Source organism: Salvelinus fontinalis, chromosome 11 (genome assembly GCF_029448725.1).
Source record: "Salvelinus fontinalis isolate EN_2023a chromosome 11, ASM2944872v1, whole genome shotgun sequence".
NCBI classification, from domain to species: domain Eukaryota; kingdom Metazoa; phylum Chordata; class Actinopteri; order Salmoniformes; family Salmonidae; genus Salvelinus; species Salvelinus fontinalis.
In genome coordinates, this window is record NC_074675.1 from 52714294 (window position 1) to 52729709 (window position 15416).

A 15416-nucleotide genomic window follows, 5' to 3' on the forward strand; every position below is an offset into this window, starting at 1 on the left:
TGGGCGTCAGTAAGAGGTGACATTAACTGGAGAGAAAGAAGAGAGAGAAAGAGAGAGATTTAGGGAGGAGTTGCCCAGATTGTTTTAACACTATTGCTTTGACCACAAGATGACAGAAAGAGAAAGAAAACAGTTATGAGCTGAACATAACAGTACAACAGTTTATCTGTAATTCCGTTACTGATTTGGTAACATAATTATGCGTTTTAATCACTTATAAATTGATATCAGTAAAAACACTAACTAATTGGTACTTATGTGAACATTCATTATTCTCCCTAGTGAGGGAGAGAAATGAGAAAATATCTGAAAGAAACAAAATATGTTTTGCTATTAGTTGGCAGGGGTCTTTACTTCAACATTTTTTTTACAGACTTTCCATCTGTTTTGACTAGAAATCAGAGCCTTTGCTTATTCCACATTTTGATGGAAAATGGTTGAAAGAAAATGTATATGCCCTAATTTATAAAAAAATATAGACTCTTAGCTTTCATTTGATACCAGATTTGATGTGCTCCTATGAACTTCACATGTTGGTGCTCATGCGTCCTTTTACATGGAAATGACCTGGTGCTTATGGGTCCTTTACGTGGAAATGCCCAGTAATCAAAAATAGAGTATTTGGTCCCATATTCCTTGCACACAATGAGTACATCAAGCCTTTGACTCTATGAACTTGTTAGATGCATTTGCCGTTTGTTTTGGATTATGATTTGTATTAGATTTCTTCAAAGGGGGGGGGCTAGATACATAAAGTGCATTTTATATATTTTTTGTATTTAATTTTACCCCATTTTCTCCCCAAGTGGTAGTTACAGTCTTGTCTCATCACTGCAACTCCTGTACAGACTCAGGAGAGGCAAAGGTCAAGAGCCATGCGTCCTCCGAAACACAAGCAAACCCAACCAAGCTACACTGCTTCTTGACACAATGCCCACTTAACCCGGAAGCCAGCCACACCAATGTGTCAGAGAAAACCCCTGTGCGCCTGGCATCCGTGTCAGCATGCACTGCGCCCAGCCCGCCACAGTAGTCGCTAGAGCGCGATGGGACAAGGACATCTCTGCCGGCCAAACCCTTCCCTAACCTGGACGACGCTGGGCCAATTGTGCGCCACCCCATGGGTCTCCTGGTTGCGGCCGGCAGCGACAGATCCTGGAATCTAACCTCTAGTGGTACAGCTAGCACTGTGATGCAGTGCCTTAGACCTCTGCGCCACTTGGGAGGCCTAAGTGCCTTAATTTCTACGGTAAAACGGTAAAACAGCTATGTATGAAAATACCCCCCGAAAAAGGTGATATTCTGTACTGTCGCCTCATATCAAATAAAATAAAATTTTATTGGTCATATAAACGTGTTTAGCAGATATTATTGCGGGTTTAGCGAAATGCTTGTGTTTCTAGCTCCAACACTGCAGTAATATCTAACAAGTTATATCTAACAATTTCACAACAGTACACACAGTACACACAAATCTAAGTAAAGGAATGGAATTAAGAATATATGAATATATGGACGAGCAATGTCAGAGCAGCATAGACTAAGATACAGTAGAATAGAATACAGTATATACATATTAGATGAAAAATGCAAAATATGTAAACATTATTAAGGTGACTAGTGTTCTATTATTAAAGTGGCTAGTGATTTCAAGTCTATGTATATAGACAGCAGCGTCCAATGTGCTAGTGATGGCTATTTAACAGTCTGATGGCCTTGAGATAGAAGCTTTTTTCCATTCTCTCGGTACCAGCTTTGGTAGGAAATATTTGATCTCAAATCCTAAACGCTGGAGCAGGTGTTAAGTGTATTTCCAGTCACTGTTGTAGAAGGCCGCACTCTTTCTGAACCCCCCGCGATATGGTTTCATGTCCAAGGTACTTAATGACTATCGACTCTTTTGAGAGACACATTTTGCTAGCTCAACAAGAGGCTGGGTCCTTAGCCTAAGTAGATAACACAACTTCCATTGTATAAGAAACATGTCTGTAACTGTAGGGTCAATGAACACAAGAAAGGCAAAGCCATCCGACTTGCGGGCAGACTCATATTCACATAAGTGACATGCTTTGGTCAAGCAATATAGCCTAAATGCACCTTAAAAAAAAAAAACAACGCCTTGGACTGGGCTTAATTGGTGTCCAGGAAACTGGCCCTTAGAATGAGTCTATATGTAAGCCAACCTGCTCAATTTTCTCTAAAACATTTCCTATCTGTCCCCCTCACTAGCCTCAAGGCCCTCCAGATCTAAAACCTCCCGGACCCAACGCGGACCCTCAGCCAGAGCTGTTGAAGTCGAAGCCCTTCCTTTCAGAGATGACCCCAATGACCTCCACTACAAACCTGTTGCAAAGAGGAAGTCAGTTAACTGCCTGTCCAAATTAATGGTGTATGTAATAGTTAATACCAGTACATGAATATGAATGACTACTCTGCAGGTAATATCTACATACAGTTTATACAAGTAACTAAGTGAAAGATCCACTTAAAGGAAATGTAATTCATTTACGTCCATATTTATCTCCATATTAACTCTATCGGACTTTGAGAAGCTATGCTACCGTAAATACAGAATCTTGTGCATTCTAATGACCGCCCATTCGGGGAAAGGAAAATGCAAGATATACATTTACTCTGAGCTGCGCTTCAATAGATGGGTCGAAGATGGAAGACTGGTTTGTCCAGCAGAGATCGCCATTGTCCTTTGAATAATCTTTCTGGTCACGTTGAAGTACCCTGTCAATCTGAAGAGATTGTCTCTCCTTTCCTAGACCACGTACGTTTACAGCTGCAGCAGATAACACAACGTCTAGGATGTATCACTTCTTCTTTAGTGAATAATAGTTAAGTCATACCATTTTGCCATAATCAGCTCGCACAGCTCACAGGGACTTTTGTACTGGAGAAGAGAAGGGGATTGGTTCATCATTTCCAACCAATGTCTGTGCTCCCATGGGCAGGGTTACTGATTGAACATAAGTTTACTATGAAATCAATTCTCTCATTTACGAGGCTAAAATCACATTTCATCTTCTCACAAATAGTTTCATATTCAATCATATAAATTTTGCAACATTTACATGTAAATCTGATAACTAGGATGTGTAGACTTTACAATATACAATTTAAGTTGTCCTGTCATCAGTAATCATGTCTCAGACAACAAATGATCTGACATCATATTCTTTAAGTACCAACGGACACTTTCAACTGGTTGGATTACAGAAATACTGTTCCATTCCCCAACCTTTTGATGTTACAGTATTGCAAAGTCTATCTCTGTGGTAAGAAAGGATTTTCAAAGTCCATTCTAAAGAGTGGATAGAGAGAGATTCGTTATTTATGTAGGGGGTCATAAACCAGTGGGGGGGAGAGTCAGAAAGGGTGTTTTATGACCCCCACCCAACAGGGAAGTCATGACAAACTGACGCAAGCAGTATTTTTAGATTTAAAAAAAACCTGATAAAAATACACCTTATGGAACAGCAGGACCTTGAAGCAACACAAACATAGGCACAGACACATGCATACACACACATGATAACATGCACACACGTACACATGGATTTTGTGTTGTAGACATGGTAGTGGAATAGGGGCCTGAGGGCACACACATAGTGTGTTGTGAATTCTGTAATGAATGTATTGTAATGTTTTTAAAATGGTATAACTGCCTTCATTTTTAGCCAGACCCCAGGAAGAGTAACTGCTGTAATACCATTTGATGAGAGTTAAGTCACCTGTAAACAACATGTAAATTAAAGGCATTTTTTCTGAATTGTGTAAAACAAGGGTAAATCAAAATCAAATTTGATTCATAATCCAATATGGCTAACAAGATGACACTAAGACACCTTCCCCTCCGTATAAATTGCCCTTATTTATTTTGTATTGTGTTATTGTCACGTTCTGACCATAGTTCGTTTGTGTTTTCCTTGTTTTAGTGTTGGTCAGGACGTGAGCTGGGTGGGAATTCTATGTTTTGTGTTTCTATGTGGGTATTGTCGATTGGCCTGATATGGTTCTCAATCAGGCAGGTGTTTGTCATTGTCTCTGATTGGGAACCATATTTAGGTAGCTTGTTTTGTGTTGGGGTTTGTGGGTGGTTGTCTTCTGTCTTTGTGTTCTCTGCACCAGATAGGACTGTTTCGTTTTGCCACGTTTGTTATTTTGTATTTGTATAGTGTTCACGTTATCGTCTCTTTATTAAAACAAGTTGAACACGGAATACGCTGCGTCTTGGTCCGATCCCTGCTACACCTCCTCTTCAGATGAAGAGGAGGAAGGCTGCCGTTACAGTTATTGTGTCTTTAAAGGTCCAATGCAGCCGTTTTTATCTCAATATCAAATCATACGGCAGCCATATTGGATTTGAGGCAAAAGCAGGGTGGTTTCAAAGATAATCTGTGGTGCCCCCCTGATTAATTAAAAGATATCACGTTGATGTCTGAGCCCACGTGCTTTCCTTAGATCAGATTACAAGTCACAACATTAAAATACATGTGTAACTGTAACGGTGGTCCTCCTCCTCTTCATCCGAAGAGGAGGAGCAGGGATTGAACCAAAATGCAGCGGATTGTGAAGACATGATTTATTAAAGAAAACACGAAAACACGAACTTGACTAAAACTAACAAAACAACAAACGGTGTAGACAGACCTGGACGACGAACTCACATAAACACGAAGAACGCACGAACAGGGAAAATAGCCTACACATAAAATGACATGAACACACAAACCGAACAGTCCCGTATGGTGCGACAAACACTGACACAGGAGACAACCACCCACAACGAACACTGTGAAATAACCTACCTAAATATGACTCTCAATTAGAGGAATGCCAAACACCTGCCTCTAATTAAGAGCCATACCAGGCAACCCTAAACCAACATAGAAACAGAAAACATAGAATGCCCACCCAAACTCACGTCCTGACCAACTCACACATACAACAAACTAACAGAAATAGGTCAGGAACGTGACATAACCCCCCCCCCATAAGGTGCGAACTCCGGGCGCACCAGCACAAAGTCTAGGGGAGGGTCTGGGTGGGCATCTGACCACGGTGGTGGCTCAGGCTCAGGGCGAGGTCCCCACCCCACCACAGAAATAGGTCAGGAACGTGACAGTAACTATATAGATTATTGTCATGCATAACCATAGAGCACTGAATGAGAGCAACATTACTTGTAAAATGTCTACTAATCAGTTACAAAAAAGTAAAGCTTATATTCATCATAAATATTTAGTTGATATTTCTGTGTTTATTGAATTGTCTGCTGCATCTCTATGTTACAGGTCTACATGTACAGCTATATTTACAAGTCTATATTTACAGGTCTATATTCCCTAAATGTATTAAGTTACCCTAATGGTGTTTGTTAGTGTATGTAGGGAAAACAACTGACTACTTGTTATCCAAACTTTAATCATATCAGAGCTTGCAATATTTGGTTGTATGAGCTTATTAAGGGCGCCTCTGGAAGCTCCGGACTGAAGGGCGCTGCTGGAGGCTCCGGACTGGAGGCCCTCGGTTCTCTGATTGAGAACCACACCGGCCAAACACAAAGAAATAGAAAATCTAGAAGAATGAACATAAAATTCCCACCCAAATCACACACTGAACAAACCAAAATAGAGACATAAAAAGATCTCTACGGTCAGGGCGTGACAGTGGTTGTGTTTTGCTATACCTCGGGTAGGGGTATCTCAAAATGTTGGGGGCCTTGCTAGTAGCCTAAAGATATTTAAGGACCTTGAGCATTCCCTCCAGTGGAAAACAGTTTTTTGGGAAGGGGTTTATATAAAGTACCAGTCAAAAGTTTGGACATACCTACTCATTCAAGGGTTTTTCTTTATTTTTACTGTTTTCTACATGGTAGAATAATAGTCTGATGTCAAAACTATGAAATAACACTTATGGAATCATGTAGTAACCAAAACAGTGTTAAACAAATCAAAATATATTTTATATTTGAGATTCTTTGAAGTAGCCACTCTTTGCCTTGATGACAGCTTTGCACACTCTTGGCATTCTCTCAACCAGCTTTATGAGGTAGTCACCTGGAATGCATTTAAATGAACAGGTGTGCATTGTTAAAAGTTAATTTGTGGAATTTCTTTCCTTCTTAATGCATTTGAGCCAATACGTTGTGTTGTGACAAGGTAGAGGTGGTATACAGAAGATAGCCCTATTTGGTAAAAGACCAAGTCCATATTATGCTCAAATAAGCAAAGAGAAATGACAGTCCATCATTCCTTTAATTCTTAGGGCTAGGCCCTAAGGCCCTCATATCCACAATTAGCTCCCTGGATGTAATTCCTATGGCTTCCACAGTGTGTCAGCTGTCAATGTTTCATGGTTTCAAGGCTTGTAACTTCAAAAACGAATAAGAAATCGCACCATGAAGAGAGCACGCACCTGCTAAAATCAGTTTCCTATTGAACATACTTCTTCCGTGAGAAATATTACAGTTTGATTACATTTTAGGGTAGCTGAGGAGTAAATTGAAACATATTTTGACTTGTTGAAAGAAAGTTTAGGGATAGATTTTCGGAGTCCTTTCTCTGCATGTTGAACGAGTAGATTACTCAAATCGATGGCGCCAACTGAACGGTAGCGGAACACCTATCACTAAGAAGTTTTAAGAAGGTCAGTCAATGCGGAAAATTTCAAAATCACTTCCAGAGTATTGAAGTGTGTAATACCAATGCAAAGTGTCCATTTAACCATTTAATGTAAATAGTCTTCCAGGCTAGAGTCAGGCACTACTAACATGATAAAACGTTAAGGAAAACGTTCTCTGTTTCAGAAGAAAAAGTCAATTTCTCAGCTGCCTCACATTAATTTAATTTTAATTGTAACATAGGTAGGGTTGTGTTCTCTAAAAACACTGGTCTGAACATGAGCTGGCTACACAACAACATACAGTCACTAGTTTGCACATTGACTTATTGATTGGTTGCTTAGTTGATTCATCGGTGATTCATCGTGTTTGATTATGGAGTAAATCCAGAGTAAAAAGGGCATCCAGTCGGAGTTCTTCTGTTGAATGAAAGAAAAACACAAATAAAAAGATTCAGTCATGTGTTTATCACATCACTTAATGTGGGTTCATATGTAGACCAGCAGTAGAGGAGACAGGACTCACCGATGGAGGAGGACAGGAAGTGGCAGCAGCCGAGCCAGGCCATCATTACACTGTAGGGGCTGAGGTAGGTTACAGTCAGAGGGTGTGTCTCCATAGTCTACAGTGTCTTCCTCTCTATTATCTCCATAGTCTACAGTGGCTTCATCACCTCTCCTACATTTCAATCGTTTACAAAGCCTTCCTCCTCTCCACGCCTCCTCTCTTTCATCTCCCCTATCCTCTTCTTCCTCTCCTCCATCCTCTTCTCCTTCATCTCCTCCTCTGTATCATGTTAACAGTACAGTAACTTACTCTCCTCTCTACCATCTCAATAGTCTACAGTAGCTTCCTCATTTACTCATCTTCTCTCCTTCTCTCCTCTCCTTCCTATTCTTGTTTCCTCATCTCATCTCCTTCGAATTCTTGTTTCATCTCCCTCTCCTCATCTCCTCTTCTTCCTCTCCTGGTCTCCTCTCTTTACCTTCCCCTCCTCTCTTCTCCTCATCTCCTTCCTCATCTCATCTTCTTCCACTCCTCATCTTCTCCTCTTCCTCTCCTGGTTTCCTCTCTTTCCTCACCTTCCCCTCCTTATCTCCTCCCCTCCTCTCCTCTCCATCCTCTCCTCTTCTCTTTCCTCTCCTCATCTAATCCCCTTACTCATCCCCCCCCCCCTTCCCTCCTCTCTTCTCCTTATTCTGCACTTAGCTGATAGCTGTTTTGTACTTACAGCCTCCCAGACAGGTGTAGGAAACCTCCAGGTATTTGTACGTTCCGTAGCAGGGGTCCCCGAAGACCGGATCAAGCCCCACAGTGCATTGACTCTTTCCCTCACACCTGCAGAGTTACACATTTATAACACAGTTGTAACACACATGCACACACAGGGGGGATATTTGTATACCACTTTTCAACACCACTGACATCCCCAAACCAGAGAGGAGAGATGGGGAGATGGATAGAGAGGGAGAGTGTACCATTGTTTGACAACGTCCAGGGTTTTGGGTTGCAGACAGTTCTGGTTGCTGAGCTCGTGGCGTCCAGCAGAACAGGTAGAGCCGTCTCTACGGCCGTAGTTAGCATGAAACACTTTTATCACACCCTTACCTACACACACACACACACACACACACACACACGATAATTGAATTGCACCCATACCTACACAGGGGGAGGGCTGAGGGGGGTGTTAGGTGAGGGTGTTTGTGGGTGTCATCGTGTGCTCACCACAGTCCAGGGAGCTGGTTGAGCCTTCGCAGGTGATACTGGTCTCTGAAAACACAATGCACACACAAAACATCAGCCCTGCTGCTAAGACACAACATCACCCCTGATGCTAAGACACAACATCAGCCCTGCTGCTGAGACAGAACATCAGCCCTGCTGCTGAGACACAACATCAGCCCTGCTGCTGAGACACAACATCAGCCCTGCTGCTGAGACACAACATCAGCCCTGCTGCTGAGACAGAACATCAGCCCTGCTGCTAAAACACAACATCAGCCCTGCTGCTGAGACAGAACATCAGCCCTGCTGCTGAGACACAACATCAGCCCTGTTGCTGAGACACAACATCAGCCCTGCTGCTGAGACACAACATCAGCCCTGCTGCTGAGACAGAACATCAGCCCTGCTGCTAAGACACAACATCAGCCCTGCTGCTAAGACACAACATCAGCCCTGATGCTAAGACACAACATCAGCCCTGCTGCTAAGACACAACATCAGCCCTGTTGCTGAGACAAATGAGTAATCAAAGAGAGGTGGGAAGAGTAATCAAAGAGAGGTGGGAGGAGTAATCTAAGAGAGGTGGGAGGAGTAATCAAAGAGAGGTGGGAGGAGTAATCAAAGAGAGGTGGGAGGAGTAATCAAAGAGAGGTGGGAGGAGTAATCAAAGAGAGGTGGGAGGAGTAATCTAAGAGAGGTGGGAGGAGTAATCTAAGAGAGGTGGGAGGAGTAATCAAAGAGAGGTGGGAGGAGCAATCAAAGAGAGGTGGGAGGAGCAATCAAAGAGAGGTGGGAGGAGTAATCAAAGAGAGTTGGGAGGAGTAATCAAAGAGAGGTGGGAGGAGTAATCAAAGAGAGTTGGGAGGAGTAATCAAAGAGAGTTGGGAGGAGTAATCAAAGAGAGGTGGGAGGAGTAATCAAAGAGAGGTGGGAGGAGTATTCAAAGAGAAGTGGGAGGAGTAATCAAAGAGAGGTGGGAGGAGTAATCAAAGAGAGGTGGGAGGAGTAATCAAAGAGAGGTGGGAGGAGTAATCAAAGAGAGGTGGGAGGAGTAATCAAAGAGAGGTGGGAGGAGTAATCAAAGAGAAGTGGGAGGAGTAATCAAAGAGAGATGGGAGGAGTAATCAAAGAGAGGTGGGAGGAGTAATCAAAGAGAGGTGGGAGGGAAGGAGAGATTGTGACAACACAGTGTGGTGCTCCATTCATGAAAAAGTCTTGACTACTTTGTTTCATGCACAAGCACATTTCAATTGACTAGTTGTTAACTTGACACCACACACAGGTTGTTGTCCATTGTTCAAGTACATTACAGGTGTCAGAAGTGGAATGGCAGTGGACAACAACCTGTGTGGGGTATCAAGTGAACGACAAGCCCATTGGACAGGAGAGGGAGAGCGCCAGAGGGAGAATACTGACTAGCAGGCAGGCAGATGTAGGTGACGTCCAGGTATTTGTAGGTTCCAAAACAAGGGTCTGAGATTTGATTCACTCTCATGTTCACTTCACACATCTGCTTCCCGTCACACCTGGTACAACCACAGAGCAATAACAGTAGAACCATAACAAAGCCACAACATAACTCCAACATAACCTGTAAAAACGGATATCTGGAGCTTGTCTGAGTGGTTGGCCTCTGAGCCCCTGTACTTGATGCTGATTTGGTCAACAAGCTCTCACAGTCTCACTGCAAAATTAGACGTTTGTCCACATTTCTCCAAACGTCAAATTTTGAAGTTGCTTTAAATGGAAGCCTACTTAATGGTAATAGCGTTGCCCCTAGTGGCGATGTGGCCTAAGTTAAGGGTTTAGGTATATCAGGGTTTAGAGACATAAACAAGAAGATTAACTTCAGGCATTCTTTCTGATTGGTTACATTAAGGTTAAAAAACAGAAAAATGACTACACTGTTAAGTTTTGCGATGTATTAAGACTTGATAACTAAATGAGGATGGATGGTGCTGTGGTCTGAACAGCAGCAGTCTGTCATATAGACCTGGGATCTAGCTCCAGGTACTTGTTTTGTTCGCACCCTAGTGGACGGATTTGACGGAGCCTCCTGACCTCCTGAGGACGTTCAAAAATGTCAAATTCCAAATTGAATCTGGAGGGATCTACCTGGATTTAACTTGAATCTGGAGGGATCTACCTGGATTTAGCTTGAATCTGGAGGGATCTCCCTAGATTTGACTTGGATCTGGAGGGATCTCCCTGGATTTGACTTGGATCTGGAGGGATCTCCCTGGATTTGACGTAGATCTAGAGCAGGGGTGTCAAACTCATTCCACGGAGGGCCTAGTGTCTGCAGGTTTTTGGTTTTTCCTTTCAATAAAGCCCTAGACAACCAGGTGTGGGGAGTTCCTAACTAATTAGTGATGTTAATTCATCAATCAAGTACAAGGGAGGAGCGAAAACCCGCAGACACTCGGCCCCCCGTGGAATGAGTTTGACACCTGTGATCTAGAGGGATCTCCCTAGAATTGACTTGGATCCGGAGGGATCTTCCTGGATTTGACTTGGATCTAGAGGGATCTCCCTGGATTTGACTTGGATCTAGAGGGATCTACCTGGATTTGACTTAGATCTGGAGGGATCTCCCTGGATTTGACTTGGATCTAGAGGGATCTACCTGGATTTGACTTAGATCTGGAGGGATCTCCCTGGATTTGACTTGGATCTAGAGGGATCTCCCTGGATTTGACTTGGATCTAGAGGGATCTCCTTGGATTTGACTTAGATCTGGAGGGATCTCCCTAGATTTGACTTGGCTCTGCACACTATAAGGGGGGGTGGAGGGGGGGGGGGGGGGGTGCGCGTGCGTGCGTGTGCGTGTGTGTGTGTGTACCTCTGTGACCAGAGTGCCAGAGTTCCTTCCTGGGAACACTTTGTGTTAGTCAGCTGACTCTGAGGTCGTCCCTGACTGCAGGTCTGGCTGTCTGTCCGTCCATACAGTGCTTTCTGGAGAAAGACCACCCCGTCTCCTATGAGAGAGAGAGAAGAGGGAGCATGAGAGACTCACGAGTCAACTCAACTAAGTAACCGATTGACACACAGTGTGTTGTTCCTTACCACACTCCAAATGCACCACACCGGCACCCTCACAGGTAGTCACCTTCTCTGTGGACGACAAAAATCTGATTGATACAAACACATCACACATACATCATATAGAGAAAAGGATTCAGCATTTTTCTGCGTGTGTGTGGGTGTGAGCATGTCTGTCTGTCTGTCTGTCTGTCTGTCTGTCTGTCTGTCTGTCTGTCTGTCTGTCTGTCTGTCTGTCTGTCTGTCTGTCTGTCTGTCTGTCTGTCTGTCTGTCTGTCTGTCTGTCTGTGTGTGTGTGTGTGTGTGTGTGTGTGTGTGTGTGTGTGTGTGTGTGTGTGTGTGTGTGTGTGTGTGTGTGTGTGTGTGTGTGTGTGTGTGTGTGTGTGTGTGTTTGTGTGTGTGTGTGTGTGTGTGTGTGTAGGTTACTCACTGCTCTCCAGGCAGCCATAGGTAACGTCCAGGAAGATATTAGTCTGGTATGCGGAGTTACAGAGGTCACACACACTGCCGGAGGTTGCCACATCACACTTCCCATTTCCATCACACCTGAATGATTAGTAGTAATGTCACACACCTAAAACACCACGGACACTGTCCTTACTTAGGTTTTTAAAAAACATGATGTTATTTCTCTCCATTTCCCCTCTCTGTGCTGTCAGTTTATAAAATGTGAAATATCACATTTACATAAGTATTCACACCATTTACTTAGTACTTTGTTGAAGCACCTTTGGCAGTGATTACAGCCTCGTATTCTTGGGTATGACGCTACAAGCTTGGCACATCTGTATTTGGGGAGTTTCTCCCATTCTTCCCTGCAGATCCTCTCAAGCTCTGTCAGGTTGGATGGGGAGTTTCGCTGCACAGCTATTTTCAGGTCTCTGCAGAGATGTTCGATGGGGTTCAAGTCCAGGCTCTTGCTGGGCCACCCAAGGGCATTCAGAGACTTGTCCCAAAGCCACTCCTGCATTGTCTTGGCTTGGTGCTTAGAGTCGTTGTCCTGTTGGAAGGTGAACCTTCGCCCCAGTCTGAGGTCCTGAGTGCTCTGGAGCAGTTTTTCATCAAGGATCTCTCTGTACTTTGCTACGTTCATCTTTCCCTCGATCATGACTAGTCTCTCAGTGCCTGCCTCTGAAAAACATCCCCACAGCATGATGCTGCCACCACCATGCTTCACCGTAGGGATGGTGCCAGGTTTCCACCAGACATGACACTCGGCATTCAGGCCAAAGAGTTCAATGTAGGTTTCAAAAGACCAGAGAATTTTGTTTCTCATGGTCTGAGAGTATCCAAACATTATTTTAATATCTCCAAAGCAATTGCCTCTCTATGAGCTACTGGCTACTTTTCTATATCAACACACCTGCTGGTAACTCTGAACTGGTTAGGACAGCTCATGATGTCTCCTCAGTATCTGTCAACTACGTAGGACTCTTTTGACTAAAGAGGTTTCAAGCATAGCTTTTATTTCTACCCATAAGAGTAGGAGGAAATTGTATCTATTCTCAGCACTTACGACACATTTTCTACTCTGAGACGCTTTGTGGATACGGCCCGATTACTGTCAAATTGCTGGAAACATGCCAACAGGACACTGAAGTTGGGAAATAAACGATGTTGTAAGCAGAACATTGCAAACATTAGAGACTCAGTGAGCTTGTTATTAGAGACTCAGTGAGCTTGCTATTGACTTAAGTTGTGTACTTTCCGTGTACTTTCCGTGTGTGTGTGTGTGCATGCGTGTGTGTACATACCTCTTAGACACACCGTTGAAGGCCTCTGTATCGGAGCAGGCTTTAGGGCTCTCGTTTGATGACTTCTCAATAGTGCTGAATTTGACCCCATACACTATGATCACACCGTCATCTACACACACACACACACACACACACACACACACACACACACACACACACACACACACACACACACACACACACACACACACACACACACACACACACAGACACACACATAGTGGGTTTAACACTTGCTAAACCATATGAGGCCAGTTTCCTCAACTAAAATGAACAGAATCTCCATTCAAAGTGCTTTTTAGTCCAGGACTTTTGTGTCCGGGAAACTGCCCTGTAAAAGAAACTCAGTGCACAGTTGTAGATATACTAGGAGCTGAAGGTTCTGATGGAAAACTGGAGTTACTTTACCGCACTGGAGTTACTTTACCGCACTGGAGTTACTTTACCACACTAGAGTTACTTTACCACACTGGAGTTACTTTACCACACTGGAGTTACTTTACCGCACTGGAGTTACTTTACCGCACTGGAGTTACTTTACCGCACTGGAGTTACTTTACCACACTGGAGTTACTTTACCGCACTGGAGTTACTTTACCACACTGGAGTTACTTTACGACACTGGAGTTACTTTACCACACTGGAGTTACTTTACCACACTGGAGTTACTTTACCACACAGGAGGCTGGGATCACCACACGTCAGGAACCTGTGTTGAATCTCTGACATTCCATAACCTGGAACAGGAAAAAATAAATAATAAATCACCTTTTATTCTCTGTCACCTCGATGAGTGTTTTCAGCCTCGAGCTACACATACCATCCGTAATCACTGTAAGATGATTCGACTTACCCAGAAAGAGCATGGCCTGCAGCGCTGGAAGAACAGACAAGAGAATATACTCCTTATAAATGTGTCCTTTTGCTGATAAAAAAACGACATACACACATAGGAGGAGCAGCGCCCCTGGAGCACGTTAGAGGTTGAGAGGAGAAGAGAGGAAAAAGATGAAAAAAACAAAGAGAAATTAGAAGAGTAGAGACTTACCGGTGATCAAAATGGATTGTCCAAGGAGCATTCTGTCTACTTTATCAGGGCTCTATAGGAGAGACAGCTTCTGAGTGTCTGACTGTATTGAATGGCTTTGCCCACGTAGTGAGATACGAATAACAGTTGAACGCATGAGCTATTACTGGAACATATTCCCTCTTTACTCTGTTGACCAATCCCCCAAACACACATAAACACACAGACCTTCAGTCAATATAGCGTGAGGATGAAGGAAAGTACAAATGATTATAAAACGGGCGGGACCTAATTCTGGATGGCGATTGGTTGAAAGAGTATGTCAGACGTTATCGATTTCACAACTACCCACGGATGTAACAAAATCGAAATGTCTATTTACTGTTCGATCTGAGGAATCACTGTGAATTCACTGTCCCATCAGCCCAGCCAGGCATAAATATAATCTACACTGTCCCATCAGCCCAGCCAGGCATTAATATAATCTCCACCCTCCCATCAGCCCAGCCAGGCATTAATATAATCTCCACTGTCCCATCAGCCCAGCCAGGCATTAATATAATCTCCACTGTCCCATCAGCCCAGCCAGGCATTAATATAATCTCCACTGTCCCATCAGCCCAGCCAGGCATTAATATAATCTCCACCCTCCCATCAGCCCAGCCAGGCATTAATATAATCTCCACTGTCCCATCAGCCCAGCCAGGCATTAATATAATCTCCACTGTCCCATCAGCCCAGCCAGGCATTAATATAATCTCCACTGTCCCATCAGCCCAGCCAGGCATTAATATAATCTCCACTGTCCCATCAGCCCAGCCATTCATTAATATAATCTCCACTATCCCATCAGCCCAGCCAGGCATTAATATAATCTCCACTCTCCCATCAGCCCAGCCAGGCATTAATATAATCTCCACTGTCCCATCAGCCCAGCCATTCATTTCATTAATATAATCTCCACTGTCCCATCAGCCCAGCCATTCATTAATATAATCTCCACTCTCCCATCAGCCCAGCCAGGCATTTCATTAATATAATCTCCACTGTAAAAAAACAAAAACATCTAGACCTTATTTCCACTGGCTTTTAGATGAAACTATGAGGAAACAAAGTGGTGATGAGGTTTATTTTGTGACTGTATATGAAGGGCAGATGGAGAGAGAGAGAGAGACCAAGCACTGATCACCCTAATCCACAAAAGTGGAGACAAATTTGACCCCGATAACTA

General features: G+C 43.5%; 1 protein-coding gene across 1 annotated transcript; it reads right to left on the reverse strand.

The window, feature by feature from the left end:
• Positions 1–6843: 6843 nt before the first annotated feature.
• LOC129865919 (L-rhamnose-binding lectin CSL1) lies at positions 6844–14403 on the reverse strand. Its single transcript, XM_055939002.1, has 13 exons — positions 14207–14403; positions 14012–14035; positions 13833–13895; positions 13156–13267; positions 11832–11947; positions 11426–11473; positions 11202–11337; positions 9776–9885; positions 8360–8404; positions 8110–8239; positions 7863–7969; positions 7157–7215; positions 6844–7050 (listed from the first exon to the last, which is right to left on the reverse strand). The coding sequence occupies exons 1-12, from the start codon at positions 14235–14237 to the stop codon at positions 7202–7204; spliced, it is 936 nt and encodes a 311-aa protein (XP_055794977.1). The 5' UTR covers positions 14238–14403; the 3' UTR covers positions 6844–7050; positions 7157–7201.
• Positions 14404–15416: the final 1013 nt, after the last annotated feature.

Excerpts from the sequence above, each read along its gene's own strand:
- LOC129865919 (XM_055939002.1), bottom strand. The coding sequence starts at position 14,237 with ATGCTCCTTGGACAATCCATTTTGATCACCG. Across the intron at positions 13,268-13,832 it reads TGATCCCAGCCTCCTGTGTG|ATGACGGTGTGATCATAGTG; the intron begins GTAAAGTAACTC and ends GTGTGTGTGTAG. Across the intron at positions 9,886-11,201 it reads CTGGCACTCTGGTCACAGAG|GTGTGACGGGAAGCAGATGT; the intron begins GTACACACACAC and ends TGGTTGTACCAG.